The sequence below is a fragment of the Mastigoproctus giganteus genome, chromosome 2, assembly GCF_048544385.1.
Source record: "Mastigoproctus giganteus isolate SK-2022 chromosome 2, ASM4854438v1, whole genome shotgun sequence".
NCBI lineage: Eukaryota > Metazoa > Arthropoda > Arachnida > Uropygi > Thelyphonidae > Mastigoproctus > Mastigoproctus giganteus.
Genome location: NC_143576.1, coordinates 242048992 through 242065540, shown reverse-complemented (window position 1 = coordinate 242065540; position 16549 = coordinate 242048992). Strand labels below are relative to the sequence as shown.

The window sequence follows — 16549 nt, the reverse complement described above, 5'->3', positions numbered from 1 at the left end:
AAGGTTTAGGCCAAAATGGATGTCAGATGAACTAATGAGGCCTATGGCAGAGAAGAAAAATGCATGGGATACATACAAATTAACACATGACACAGAAGCCTATGATAGATACAAGTTGATATGCAACCAAGTTACAAAGGAGGTTAGGCAGGCGAAGGCAGATTACGAGAAATACTTGGCAAGGGATGCAAAGAAAAACAGCAAAGAGTTCTTTACTTATGTAAACTCTAGAAGGAAGGGGATGAATCAGATTGGTCCACTTGATATTGATGGGTCAACTGTTGATGATCCTGCTCAGGTAGCTAACAAACTAAATGAATATTTTGCATCGACATTCACACATGAGGAGTTATTCAGCGAGGGGAATGCCAGAGGTGTATTCAACTCTAGCAGCAAGCTACAGAATTTTGAAATAACTGAGAGTAAAGTGGAGGAGAAACTGTTGAAAATAAACACAAGAAAGGCACCCGGGGTGGATGGGATCTATCCAGTTTTAATAAAGGAGGCAGCAAATGAAGTAAGCAAACCCTTAGCCATAATTATGAGAGCTTCCTTGGACTCAGGGGAGGTACTCATAGACTGGAAATGTGCAAATGTGACCCCAATTCACAAAGGAGGATCAAAGGCTGACACAAGTAATTATAGACCTGTGAGCTTAACTTCTGTTCCAGGAAAATTAATGGAGGCACTGGTTAAAGAAGCACTGCAGGATCATTAAACAAGACTTCAGTTATAGCTCGGACACAGCACGGTTTTGTTAAGGGGAAGTCTTGCCTGACCAATTTGATTGGATATTATGATGCAGTCACAAAAGAACTGGATGCAGGGAATAGCTTTGATATTATATACTTGGATCTTAGAAAGGCTGTTGATACTGTTGCACATGGAAGACTGCTACACAAATTGGAGCAGTGTGACATTGGAGGCAAATTGCTGGTATGGATAAAGGGGTGGTTGAGGGGGAGAAGACAGAGAGTGGTAATCAATGGACACTGCTCATCGTGGACTAATGTTATTAGTGGAGTCCCTCAGGGCCCAGTGTTGGGTCCATTATTGTTTTCTGTATTTATAAATGATATTGATGATGGTATATCAAGCTTAATGTCCAAGTTTGCAGACGATACAAAGGTTGGCAGGGTTGTCAAGGACACTACTGACACTATGCTGCTGCAACAGGATCTGGAAAGGTTGAGCAGATGGGCTGAGAGGTGGCAAATGAAGTTTAACATTGACAAATGTAAAGTACTACACATGGGAAACAGCAACCCCAGAGCAACGTATCAACTCTGTGGTACTAAACTGACAGTGGTAGAGAATGAAAGGGACTTGGGGGTGGTTGTGCAGGCAGATATGAAGTTCTCTGAGCAGTGCAGACGGGCTGCAAGAGTAGCTCATGGAGTATTGTCAATGATATACAGGAATTTTTCCAGCAGGGATAAGGAGGTGATTATTCCCTTGTATAAGGCAATGGTCAGGCCACACCTAGAGTACTGTATACAGGTCTGGAGGCCTCATTTCAAGAAGGATGTAGAGCTGCTGGAACGAGTACAGAGAAGGGCAACAAGATTAGGGAATGGAACAAAGGGGTGCTCTTACGAAGAAAGGCTTAAGTTTTGCAAATTACAGTGTCTGGAGACTAGGCACCAGCGAGGTGGTCTGATAGAAGTGTATAAAGCCTTGAATGGTTTGAGCATGCTCAATGCTGATAGGATTCTTCCTCTAGCTCAGAATAATCACCTGAGAGGGCATAAATTCAAATTGAGGAAAGACAGATGTAGGATAGACGTGCGGAAATTTGCCTTTAGCCAGCGGGTGGTTGGTTGGTGGAACAGACTTCCATCCCTTGTAGTGGAGGTTGATAGCCTAAATAAGTTTAAGGCTCACCTGGACAGGTATTTTGAACGAATAGAAGGGTGAAGTGGAAGTGGGGTTTTTTTTTTTTTTTTTTTTGGCTGATGCTGCATAAGCTTGCTTTTTTGCATCAAATGCCTCTACTAATGCTAATTCTAATGCTAATATCCGGCACAATTCTTTAGTAAATTTGCAACTGCGTGGTTCTTTCCTGGAATTGCCGTGTGAATTATTTAGTTTCATTATTCAGAAACTAGCAGAGCCCGTGCAAATAATTCGCACGTTAAAAAACTGAAATAATTTTAATAGACTGGAAATTGTCTTCTACACAGTTTGAAAGGAATTGTGAAGGAGATACAGTAATTGAATCCAGGAAATGAGAACAGCCTTTCCAGAGCCAATAACTTCTGCTGCCATACCATTTTCATGCAAACATTTTACGATCATTCGCGTTCCGTTACCCAATCCATTATCGGAGTTTCAATTTCTAATCAACATTACAATGGTGTTTAGTTTCAGATGTAGTCTATGCGGTGGTAAATCGGATGGTGATAAACTGTTCAAAAACTCAATATGATATAGCTATTGATGTATAGCCATTGTGTCCGATACGTGTAAATGCATATATGTGCATCGAAAATAAATTGGACGATATTAAAATCAGGACGACACTGATACTGTACGGACACTGATCATAATCTACACTGAAAGGACAGAATCCATGGGATACCTGGTTCCCGTGCAATGCGATGCTGTCACTCCTCTTGCTAGTAGTCGAACCAACCGCGCGACAGATATACAACGATGAGCCAAAACATTATGACCAGCGAGTCGTTATGCAAATCGAAGTAACTGCAGGTGAACAACGGCGGGTGTGCGGGACGGGACAATGGTCAGGCCACACCTTGAGTACTGTATACAGGTCTGGAGGCCTCATTTTAAGAAGGATGTAGAGCTGCTGGAACGAGTACAGAGAAGGGCAACAAGATTACTGAATGGAACAAATGGTTGCTCTTACGAAGAAAGGCTTAAGTTTTGCAAATTACAGTGTCTGGAGACTAGGCACCAGCTCGTGATCCGATAGAGGTGTATAAAGCCTTGAATGCTTTGAGCATGCTCAATGTTGATGGGATTCTTCCTCTTGCTCAGAATAATCACCTGAGAGGGCATAAATTCAAATTGAGGAAAGGCAGATGTAGGATAGATGTGCGGAAATTTGCCTTTAGCCAGGGGGTAGTTGGTTGGTGGAACAGACTTCCATCCCTTGTTGTGGAAGTTGATAGCCTAAATAAATTTAAGGCTGAGCTGCACAGGTATTTGGACGAACGGAGGGGTGAAATGGGAGCGTTTTTTTTTTTTTTCTTTTTTGGCTGATGCTGCATAAGCTTGCTTCTCGCATCATATGTTTCTACTAATGCTAATGGGACACGGTATAAAAAAACCCTGATACTGAGCTTCGTTAATCAGTGTTACTCTTGATCTTCAGAAGGCAAAGGCAGCGGACTTAAGCGAGTTTGACAAAGGCCAAATTGTAATTGCCAGACGACTGGGTCAAAGCATACCCGAAAAGGCACGGCTGGTGGTATGCTCACGATCAGTTGTGGTTAGTACCTACTGAAAGTGGTCCGAGGAGGGAAAACATACGAACCGCCGGCGAGATGTTGGACGAACACAGCTCATCGATGCTCGGAGTGAGCGAAGGCTACGTGGCACCAGAAGAGAGTCTGTGGCGCAACTCTCTGCTAATTGTAATGCTGGTAACGGGAGTAATGTGTCACAACACACACCACATCGAACCCTGCTGAAATTGGGGCTGTGTAGCCGCAGGCTGTTCCGAGTGCCCAACTAACCACGGTTCACCGGCTACAGCGCCTACAATGGGTACGCGAGCATCGAAACTGGACCTTGAGTGATTGGAAGAAGGTCGTCTGGTCCGATGAATCATGTTTCCTCTTGCACCATGTGGACAGCCGGGTACGTGAACTGATGGGGCCTGGATGCACCGTGCGACGAAAACAAGCCAGTGGCGACGGCGTCATGCTTTGGGCGATGCTCTGCTGGGATACCCTGGGTCTAGTCATCCATGTGCCGGGCACTCTGACGTCTACCACCCAGCTAAACATCAGCCAAAAACATCATGGTGCCGGGCACTCAGACGTGTGTAAAGTTAGCTCTGTCAAAAAGTTTTTAATTTTCAGGAAATCTTATGATTTAAACCAAAAGAAGGATGTCAATTGAAAGAGCATACAAAACTGGATAAACAGGTGAAGTTTTATGATTCTACAGTTACTAATTTCATAATTATGAACGATGTTGTCCTTTACTATGTAAACCTATGTGATACACATGCCATATAATAATAGCCCTATGCTTGACTATATCATGTAGATTACTTATTGGTCTAGATTCTGCTGAATGTGAATCCCCACAATGCTAAGAAAAATAACTGGTACAAAACTTTGTCTAACTCCAGCAGATTATAATTAGCTCTATTTGATACCTTAAATGTAATTAAAATCTATCTTTCTTCTCCTGCACGCGTTCCCGATCCGATGCTATCGGTAACAATAGCAACCCCATATTGGCCGCCATCTTGGATCGGAAACGAGTAAAGGGCTCAAAACTGGTGATACGTTACTAACTAATGTGAATTTAAAATTACAATACACCCAAATGATAGCAGTAAACTCCTGTAAAAATTTCTATAATTACTAAACCCTTATAAAATAGCATTCACTATTAAAAATGTTTTTATCATCAGGGCATGTGATCGTAGTTGTCGTCATGGCGTCAAAGTAACCATAACTAAGAGAAATTAGCCAAAAAACGACAAACTTCCAGGAGGTTATCGTGAACTAATTTAAGTCCCCGGTAGCTCTTTTTAAAAAAAAAAAAGGCTCCCTTTATTAAGAGACACCTTTCCAAAAATTTTAGGAATAAAGTAAGAGAAGATATCGATACTCAAACATGGCACTAAGACGATCACGTGACGCTGCAAATTTGGTATATTATCTGTAACAAACACACCAGAACTGTCCTAACTAGTGAAATAGAACAGTATTCTGTCTCTCTTAATAACTGCTGAATAGTCTACCAAAATCTTGTTGGGTAACACACAAACTATAGCATTAGACCCCAAATGTCAAAGTTGAGCTAAGGTAATTCAATATAATATTTTTGCTACTGAAATTATGGAATCCTTTAATTTTGTGTGTTGTAACAACATGGCTGCCTAAGCCACCTCTGTAGCCTGTGGAGCAGGGGAGGGCGGATAACATGGCACTGGCTGCACCTGCACCCATGCCACACAAAACAAACAAACATGCATCATATTTTATTTGTATCACTATAAAAAAAAAAACCTTAGGACTTCTTCCTGAGGCTAAAACTGCTAGTATGCACCTCATTGTGCATGTGGAATCCCCCCCCCTTCCCAGTGCTCCACGGACTGCTACCTTTATTGCATTGAATACTTGATGCATCGAATCTTGAGATAATTCTGAACCTTATTAACCCACCTGAACAAATTCGCTGTTGACCGGACTTACCGTAAAACTTGATGACTAGCAGGACTAATCAGCAATGACTGACGTGTACCATGCATCTGTTCCTGTCTTATTGAGCTGGTGCTCTTATCTCAATGTTAAGCCAGCTAAATCAGACTTAACTCTCGTGAGGAGTTCTCTCCTTTGTATTAAAATATGTTTTCGTCTGTATAATTACCTTTTATTTTTGTTATTAATTGTTCAATTATCCCGGAAGTATCGGGAGGCTGTAAACTCCTGGCTTTATGGCCGTGAAGGGCAATAAAGATTATCTCTCTCTCAATCACTGAATTAATAGCAACCAGAGACAACACCGACAGCAAATACCTCCTTGCTCTCTTTGTGGACTTCATGGAGGCCTTTGACACACTATGGTGGCAAAGCGCCCTCGCGAGGTTCAGTGAGGGCGAGATCTCTGTGCTCCTCTACTCCCTGCTGTCTAACTACTTTAAAGACCGCGAAGTTATGCTGAGAAGTGGAGTTCATGAAATCAGGAGGAAAGTCACAAGGGGCTGCCACAGGGTTCGATATTGGGCCCCTTATGCTGGAACCTGGTGTTCGACTCCTGGCTAGAGAAAACCTTTCAATCATCTACCTTCATTTCTTACGCAGGTGATCTCACCATACTCATGGCTGGTAACTCTAGGAGAGAAATTGAGAACAGGACATATTAATTCTCAAGGAACTCGCTACATGGACAGAAAACAACAAACTAAAGGTGTCGACAAGGAAGACAGCACAAATGCTCATCAAAGGAAAGCTTGACAGGAAGCGACCGCCAGCAATCAAATATATGGATCAAAGGATCAAGTATACCCAAACAGACAGATACTTGGGAATAATAGTAGATGAGACACTCAGCTTCCTCCCTCACGTCAAATATATAAAAGAAAAAACCAAAACTTTCTTGTTTGCTATAAAACAGATAACTAGACGAGAGTGGGGCCTTAAAGCTCACACACTAAGGCTCTATTACAACTGCATTTTTCTCACAACTCTCTCCTACGGTGCAGGGGGTTGGGGTTATAAAGCGAACAAGGTGGCTCTGATTAAGCAGCTGAATCAAGCGCAACGGCTAGCTCTACTAACCATGTCCAGAGCCTGCCGAACAACTTCTACTATGGCCATACAGGCACTGCTTGGGAAGATTCCAGTCCATCTGGAAATACAATATCGGTATCTTAAATACAGGCTAAGAAAGAATATACCCACCACCTTGGATGACATCACCATCAACCTACAAGCAGAAAAGAAAGGGAACTAACAAGGATAAGAAATAAACTGAAGGAGAGATGGCAGGAAATCTGGTCCACGGTTGAAGCGGGGGATATGACTAGGTGCTATATCCCGGAAGCAAGAGAATTGACCAAGAAAGAAAAGCTATGGATGGCACGAGGCCTACAAGCAACATTCCTTCTAACGGTACGGTACATGGTAGCATAAATACCAAACTGTACCAACTAGGACTGGCTCAAACACCGCACTGCCATTGCAGTAAAGTAGAAACAGCTGACCACATCCTCGATGAATGTTATTACTATCAAGACCTCAGACAGGAGCTCTCCTCCTTGCTGGATGCCATACCGTCAGTGAATAAAGAAAACCTGATTGCAACAGAAAGTAACTTCAAGGCTTTTAACACATTTGCCATGAAGGCCTTCAAAAGAACAGAGGACACCCGAACTGGACCTGACAATTGCCAACTCATGCACAATAATTAAGCGAGGACAACACCAAAATTCACTTTTCCCCTACTCCCCCACCATCTACTATTATTCCCAATCTTTCTACTTGCTTAACACTTATTTCTTCTATCTAGGGCAGATCTTCCCTTAGATCTGCCCCCTTTCTATCCCCTCCTTCTCCTTCCTCTACCTTGAGCCCTCCTAACGTTCTCTAGGAGTGCTCAGAATGATGACAATAAAACGCGGCACGCCTATGGACAATAATTAAACGACGACAACACCAAATCTCACCTTTTCCTCTACTTCCCCACCATCCTGAGTGTTGGGGGCACGCCTTCACGTGGCAGGGTTGGGGGTTGGAGGCAGCAACTCGGTGTCTCTGCCCCCCCCCCCCACCACCTGCTAGGCTGCCGATCCGGCCACTACACACAACAGAACAATGGCCGGAAGAGAGATGCCATATTACAAGAAATGAAGCGGCCAGAAATGCGACGGAATTATGGATAGCGATGCAGCAAGCATGGATAGAAATACCTGAGGGACGCTTTTGTGAACTAGTGGACTCACTGCTTCGCCGTGTGATTGCCTTTATCGGGGCGAAAGGTGGGCCTGCCTGTTACTAGGTTGGTGTCCTATGATTTCTGCCCACTCAGTGTACAGCGTCTACACTATAGTAAATTTTAGATTCGTGGTGGAGTAAAGTATTCACGATGTGTTCGTTTATTTCAGTGCTATCTTCATTTTTTGGGCATAGCATTGCAGAATTGTTTAAATTGTTGATATTACTGTACTTTCATTAATGGAATCTGTTTGGAATGTAAGCCAGATAACATCATCATAACTACGGAGAGTTGTGCCACTGACAGAAATCCCAGATATTCGGGGCATTTATCACTCCTGTGAACATTTTTACTATAGTCATTAAACGTCTGAGATCAATTAGCTTTGGGAGCCTGGATACATTTAGCTGCTCAACCACGTCAGTGGTTCTCAATTGAGGGGGTCAGAGATGCTTATTTGTGGCCCATTTCAGGGTCGAGTGGTACTAACATATAAAAACTGTTACTAACATATGCAAGTTTCTACGTAAGTTCCCTTAAGCGACAATATACCTTATTTAATACTATTTAACAGCACTTGATAATGTAATCCAAGAACAGATTTAATCCATAAGTATTGCTGAATTAAGAATAATGGGAAAATAAATATAAGAACGGAATAAATACAATATAGTGTATAAGTATTGTAAAACCAAGAATAATGGACAGTAATATTTATTTTATGCTTTTAGGTATCTCATCATTTCGTCGCTCTGTGGTTAACAAAGAAGACCTTCCGAACCCCCGATATATTTGTCGATCCATTTGCCCCGATGCCAATGTCCCTAGTACTGCTAACCATCTGTTTATGCAATTCGGTCAGTTCATTAGTCATGACATTACTTTTACGCCACAGTCTACTAAAGGTGAGCTATTCATTTCTCTGTAAGAAGTCAAATAGCATTATGGAGAAAAATATGCATTTATAACCTTCATTAAAAATTCAAATCAGAAAGCAATTATTATTTATTTTAATAAATGTGACAAAAAGTAAACAGAATGGATATCTCTTAAAATTACATTGTGCTATCAGAAAATTCAACGTTCCCATTGATGGTAACTGATAGGTAACTAAGTTAAAACCGTGAAAGTTTTATCAAGGAATAATTGCTTTAGATCAAAGGCCAGCGAACTGTCGATCACAAAAGCATATTTTGGTCGACAGTTGTATACAGAAAATAAAATATAATATAATTCTCCGAAAACCACCAATACTAGAAATTTCTACCACTGGCGTTTTTACTTCAAATTTTTATTATGTATCTACCTAATGTGATAAATTTATAATAATTCTTATAGCTAAGATATTTTATTTAAAATGGAGAACCACTTATAAAAAATGCCAGGTCGATCTCAAAACTCGTTTATTTTTAAAATAGCTCATAGGAGGATTTTAGGAGCATCAGTGACTAAGGCCATATTGCTCCGTGTATATTGTCTGTAAATTGCGAGTGTTCTGAGGTCGATTTTCTGTTTACTGGACGAAAAACCCGAGTATCCCGAAAAAATCCATGCTACCCTCGCCTGAGACCGACTAACTCAGCCACGTCGTAAAAAGGGCCATTAAAACTCCTCCCATCAACAACGGGATTCAAACTTAGGTCTTTAACACCGGGTGTAGGGAGGACAGCGATTCTACCAACTGTGCTACACACGAGGGCTTCATTTGATGCATATTCTGAAATCAAGGTATACTGTCCGACCGATTTATCTGTATTTTCAAGGTCACATTTTTGAAACTGCGTTACTTTTAAGGATAATCTGCTGTATAGTAAATTTATTTTTTTATTTATTTAATTAATTAGGTTGTACCAGCCAACGTTTGCCAACGCCACCAAACTAGAAAGGGCCGCCTTAGCCTAGTGCTACGGCGGCCGCTCAGGCGCGCGGGTGCATAAGTACACGTGCCTTGAGTGAGCGGGGTTCAAGCCCGTAACTGCTGAATATGGTGCTGTTTCTTGTATTCTGTCTATCTTGTGAACTCCTCTGACCATTTGGTCGTCCCGGAGTATAAACAGAAAATTTATTTTATTTTAGTACAGTTGATAATTTCATACACAGATATTGTGATTAGAATCAAAAGAGCAGTGCAGCCCAATACATCCTATTATTATAATTTTAAATTAAAAGAGGAAACCTCATACCTTTTTAGTAGGGCTGTAATTCTCTCGACACTCAATCGCGGATGAATATATTATTATATGAACCCACCCCACATACTTAGTCTTAAATAAATCAAATTAAAAATAGCTACTAATTAATTAAGTGACCAACTTATTCGGATTTTCCGTGTTCACAAGAAGTGCGAAACCATACGCGAATGATATCCCCCCGTTATATATAAAAATTATCGAAACCTGACACGAGATTATTTATATAGACCAATGTATGAATTACTTTACATACATGCGCGTTAGAGTCCACGAGTCCGAAATATTATAAGGTCTGCGTATATTAATAGAGTCGGCAGTTTATTTAAATTTAATCTCATTTCTAACGTTTCAGCAATTAATAATTTAAAATATTCCTGCTGTGTATTAAGGCCTTTCTATTTATTAAAAAGGAACACGTGCTCATCACTGATCGCATGAAACGCAAGCTCCGAGGCACCTGTCCTACCTGCCCTAACCGATGCCGCATGTGGCTGTATCCTTATCAAAGTAAATTTTGGGTCGAGCCAATATAACCAGAATTGCACCCACCACAAGGAATATTGTAAACAACGTTATGAGCTTCCATGGTAGGGACTACACCAATCGCTCTATGTTTCAAGACGGCGTGGAGTTTACTCATGGGTTGTGCAACAATCTTAAATTCAGTGTTCTTAAAAATATTAATGAATTGTCTATTCCAATGCTGTATATACGAAACTTTAATAAAATGTTTATGATCCGCTCTATCATTTGTTGTACCTGTCTCCAATTTATATTTTGCCTGATGAATAATTTGCATAATGATACCTAATGAATAACCCCTATTTAAAAATCTTTTTGTAAGTTCCATAAGCTCATCCAATAAGGAATCCTGCATGGAACTATATATATATATATATGCATTGTGAAACTGATTAAAAATAATGCTCCGTTTATATGTGAAAGGATTATAGTTCGAACAGCGCAAAAATTTCCTGATATTCGTCGGCTTCAATAACCCTGGTTAAAGTAAAATTTAAAAATAGCTTGAATGGATTGGTTATTGAAATTTATCTGAATAAGATCGAACAGGTATATTTAGCGCCGCGTCTCCCAAATAAAACGTTTTAAGGTAGATATATGGATGATATCTTATTACTAATAAACACATTAAATGTATTTAATGTATTTAAATGTTATTAAATGTATCCAGGACATTCTGTACTAACATACATACCAGACTTAAGTTCACTTTAGAAATGGAAATCCCGCAGAAAAATCCATGATTTTTTTAAAATTTTACTTTAACCAGGGTTAGTGAAAATATACATTTTAAAATTTAAGAAGGTTTTGTAGCGATGTGCATCATTGAGGTAGATATACTCGGGTCCTAGAGAGATATCTTGTATTTCTGTAAAAAGGATGCATCAGAGATCCTCTTAGCTGGGGCAATCATAAACGATGTGGTTCCAACCTTCAGGCTGTCCACGCTGACAGAGTGGATCCCGAACGAGTCCCATTTATGCTAATTTATCCTTTGAAGGAGCCGTGACTGGTTAATAAGAATGTAGTGGGGAGACGGGAGAAAACCAGGACGGAGATTTGGGGAAAACTTGGCTGATGTCTGGAATAAACTGCTTTGTTATTTGGAATTTCGTTGTTTCGAGTCATTGGTTTTTCCAGGGTTATTTGAGGTACAGAGAAAGGCGTGTTTTCTCTCTGTATCTCCAACAGACCTGGCAGAACCGATAACAGTCCACTACACTCGGAGAAATGTCGGATGTGTCAAAAAAAAAAAATCAAAAGAAAGAATTTGTAGGACGTCTTTCACCGCTCATAAATAACGCATCTATACCTACAGGTGGTGCAAATACTCTATGCCAAAGATAGTCAGATGAAACTCCGAACAAGCCGCCATTTAATAACTTTAAAAACTATTTTCTGTAAATGTAAGTCTTTCGTTTAAAACATTATTCGCAAAGTTGGAAAGATTTACGAAATATGCAGTGTAACTAATTTTTTATGTGTTAAATGGCGATCACATAGAAAAAAGAAAAAAAAAACAATAAAGAAAGCAATACCTAGGAAATATATCATTATAATAGCCAGTTCAATAAATACAAAAGGTGGGGCAGGCTGCTTTACCCATATTACCCTATACGGTTGCCTTTAACGAGCATCAACAGTTTTATTACATCCATTTGCATCTATAACATAATACTGCTTTCACTTGTAGTGATAAGTTACATTTTTTGAGATATTTTCATTATTATCTGCCATAAAGGTAAGTCAGATAATTAAATTTCACAAAATTCCAACCGTAAATTAATCAAAAAACTCTTTTCACTCCTTAAAAAACATAGTTTTTCAATTATCCTGATCAAGAACAAAACCAGCTATCTCAGCTCTGCGCTTTCTAGTGGCAAGAATAATAATAATGATGAAAGAAGTAATCAACGTGTCGTTAACTAGAATTTGATTTTCTTAACGAATTTTTTTTTTGCTCCAAAGAAATCTCCGTCTGGATTCCTTCTACTGATACACTATAGCAATGATGTCCAACCTATGGCTCGCGAGCCATATCCGAATTAAGAAAACAACAATACACACTGAAAACGTATCAGTCAAGAAATTTATCTGCTGTAAGTGCCAGTTATCACTTTGCACAATTGAGCACTTTTGAAAGTAAACCTTCAATGATGATGAATTTGTTAAACTTTATTTGTTTTAAAAGTTGTGGAAGACGTTTTTGTCCGAAGGCAATAATACAAGACATTAGTTTGTCTCGACACATTCATGCGAAGAGCAGAAGATATTGGAAAGAATTTGTTTGAACAACTTTTGGAAATCTAAAACAAATGAAATATTTCAGTGTGGCACTTGATGAGAACACTGATGGAAATGACACAGCCCAACTCCTTATCTTCATACGTGGAATTAATGATAATTTTGTACCAGTTGAAGATTTAGCTGATCTACAAAGTATACACGGAACAACTACAGGTGAAAATCTTTTTGAAAAATTTTGCCAATCTAATGAAAAGTTAGGATTAAATATTAAAATCCTGCTAGGAGTTACAACTGACGGTAGAAAAAATATGATTGGTGAAAACATTGGGTGTATGAATAGAATAACCAAGAAAAGGATATATATCGGAGCTGAACCTCCGATTGGAATTCACTGCATTATGTATCATTGTGCATCACTGCATTATGCATCATTGTGCATCACTGCATTGTGCTCTCTGTGCGAAAGTATTGAACCTCCAACACGTTATGAATGGGGTTATTTCAACTGTCAATTTTATAATATCACATGGCCTTAATCATCGTATATTTAAGCAGTTTCTTTCAGAAATTGAAGTTGAATACAAAGATGTAATTTTACATTGTGCAGACTTAGTCCTGGCAAACTGTTGTATCATTTCTTTAAACTGCGTCATGAAATTGATATTTTTATAACAGAAAAAGGAAAACCAATAAAATATAGAGTGGCTGTTTCATCTTGCAATTCTTACAGACATTTCTAGTCATTTAAATGTTCTTAATTTAAAACGACAAGGGAAAGGAAAATTAGTCTCTGATTTGTATGGTGACATCAAATCATTTCAGAATTAATTTGATGTCACCATACAAATCAGATTTGTTATTATTTAAATACCAAATTGGGCAACCATTCAGTTCACTTTGAATGTTGTACCAAGCAAAAAAAGAAACGGATATGTCCAAAGAATCGTTACCTCTCGTTATTACAATTACTTTTTTGACGAGTTTGAAAGTCGATTTGCTGATATAAGATCCCATAAAAAATACATAAGGTTATGTCTTGTTTGAGAATCCATTTACTTCTATGGCTGAAAACTACAATCCCAGCTTGCAACTTGAAATTATTGATTTTCAAGACAAACATGGTTCAAAAAGAAGTACATTGAAAGGACAGAATTCATGGGATACCTGGTTCCTGGGTAAGGCAACGCTGTCATCCCTCTCGCTAGTGGCGCCTCCGTAGCCAGGTGGGCAGGACGTAGCCAGGTGGGCACACGCTTCTTGATTAGACCGGGGTTCGAGCCCATGACTACCAAATACGGAGGATGCGGAAAGGTCAGGGAATGACCACCGCATATCTTCGGAGCAATGTGGCCTTAGTTGCTAATGCTCCTAAAAACCAAAAATAACAATAACTCTCGCTAGGTGGCGAACCCACCTCTTGGCAGGTATATAGGTTCACTGCATTCACGTGAACAGTAATTGGATGTCAGTATGGATAAACGTCTTGAGTTAACCGACTTTGAAAGAGGGATGATAGTGGGTGCCCGACGCATGGGTCACTCTATCTCGGAGGTGGTATAGCAATTGTACTGTCCCAGTTCGACGGTATCAAGAGTGTATCGGGAAAACGCCACATACAGAGTAACATCTCAACGCGGACAGCGCTGTGGGCGGAAAAAGGTGGTGAATGAACGTGGCCGTCGACGTCTGTCTCACATTGTTTCAGCCAACCGGAGAGAAAGTGGCACAAATCTCCGCCGATTTCATTAGTCGCAATAGGTTATGGAAGCCGCCGACCCACCAGAGTCCCATTGCTAACACCACGACACAGGACTCTCCGCCTCAACTGGGCAAAAGAATACCGACACTGGATCTTGGATGGTTAGAGATGGGTCTCCTGGTCCGATGGGCCCCGTTTCCAGTTATTTCGAGCGGACGGGAGGTTATTTCTGGCGGAAACCGCACGAAACTATGCACCGTCATGTCAACAAGGAACTGTTCGGGCAGTTGGACGGTCGATAACGGTCTTGAGCGCGTTCAACAGGCACACTTTGGGACCTCTGGTACGTCTAGACGCATCTCAGAACGGTCCAGGTTACGTGTGGATGCTGTGGGAAGCTGTGGAAAGGTCCGTTCGAGCTTTGGATCCTCAACCCAGGAATGCGATGGAATGGACATCGGTGCAGCAATCATGGATGGAAATACCTGTGGAACGCTTTCGTCAACTAGAGGACTCAATGCCTCGCCATGTGACTGCCCTTATCCGGGCAAAAGGCGAGACTACCCGTTACTAGGTAGGTATCGTGTGATTTCTGCACTCTGTGTATATGGACTTCGAAAATAAACTACTTGAATTCTACAAGGCTCTCCCAATTGAAGATTTTCCACTAATGAAAGATAATGCCACGAAAATGGCTGCTGTGTTCGGATCAATTTATATTTGTGAGGAAATTTTTTCATGCATGAAATCGAATAATTATTTAAAAAGAGACAGAATAACAGATGAGCATCTTTATTCCATATTGTGAATTGGCATCCCAAATTTTCAACCAAATTTTGAATAATTACCTAAAAATATCCAGCCTCAATCATCTCACTGAATGTTAAGTTTTGTTCAGTAAATGATATTGTGTATTGTACTTAATAAAATTTTCCAAATTTTCAAGTTTAGGTGTATTATATTTATTTATTTCCCTTAATATCGAAAAGTAGTGATCCTTTTAGGTTGTAAATTTTCTAAAGTGGGCATTTAAATGCAAATTTAAGGTATTTAAAAAAAAACAATATTAAAAAAATGAAAAAAAAAGTCTTATTTATATAATTTTAATAAAATCTAAAAAATAAATCAGTGAGACATAGATTTGTCGCACATAACAGTGCTGGGAATTTGAATTTTTTATATATAGCCTGAAAATGAAAAACGTTAACATGAAAACAGAAATTTTACATGTAATAAGATATGGAAAATGTAACACTAATTTTTCTCAAATCGCTCAGTGCGGCTCGCGAAATAAATCTAACTTTGATTGTGGCCCCTTTGCGGGAAAAGGTTGGACACCACTGCACTATAGGGTTGAAATTTGTGGAATGAAATTATACTTCATAATGGTAATATGGATCTTTAGTTTATGCATTATAAGGGGCAGCAACAAGAATTTCTGTGGGCCCGAATGAAAACAAGAAAATGAGCTCCTTACATGAAAAGGCCTCATCATTGATATTACTGTGCTTTCCTTGACTGAATGTATGCCTAGAAGCAGTCACTTCCAGGCTTTCGTGTATTGTGATTGTAGCCTAGTGGTCGTTGTTGTTATTTGGTTTTTAGGAGCATTAGCAACTAAGGCCATATTGCTCCGAGGATATGCGGTGGTCATTCCCTGACCTTCCCGCATCCTCCGTATTTGGTGGTGACGGGCTCGAACCCCGGTCTAATCAAGAAGCGTGTGCTACGCACTTTTGCTCCTTCCCACCTGGCTACGGAGGCGCCCAGCCTAGTGGTCAGGCGCGCGGGTGCAAAAGTACACGTGCCTTGAGTGACCGGGATTCAAGCCCGTGACTGCTGAATACGGTGCTGTTTCTTGTATTCTGTCTATCTTTTGAACTCTTCTGACAGTTTGGTCGTCCCGGAGTACAAACAGAAAGTTTATTTATTATTTATTATGTACGCAACGAGTTTGTGAAACTGAAGCTGTGAATTATATCTTTATATTTCATCTATTTTCTTTATGTAGGGGACGAGAAACCAATTAGCTGTTGTCCGCTGCAGCGTGATCGAAATTCTATATGCGCTGCCATTGAAGTGCCTAGGAGTGACAATTTTTATCCAAGAAATGGAGTGAACTGCATTGAGTTCGTGCGTTCTGCCCTATGTCCAAGTTGTGATTTGGGTGAGACTATTACGAAATATTTAATTCTTAAGAAGTGTGTAATAAAAACTCATTCTCTGGCAAATGTCTGGTTTTTCCGAG

The 16549-nt window shown here is 40.0% G+C and overlaps 1 protein-coding gene across 1 annotated transcript in view; it reads left to right on the top strand.

Annotated features, from left to right (window-relative positions):
* The window catches only part of LOC150090312 (chorion peroxidase-like), a 60085-nt gene that overhangs the window by 12454 nt on the left and 31082 nt on the right, over nucleotides 1-16549 (top strand). Inside the window, exons 4-5 of the mRNA XM_090390259.1 lie at nucleotides 8373-8546; nucleotides 16313-16468. Of these exons, the coding sequence (XP_090246385.1) occupies nucleotides 8373-8546; nucleotides 16313-16468 (330 nt within the window). The remainder of the gene's footprint in view (nucleotides 1-8372; nucleotides 8547-16312; nucleotides 16469-16549) is intronic.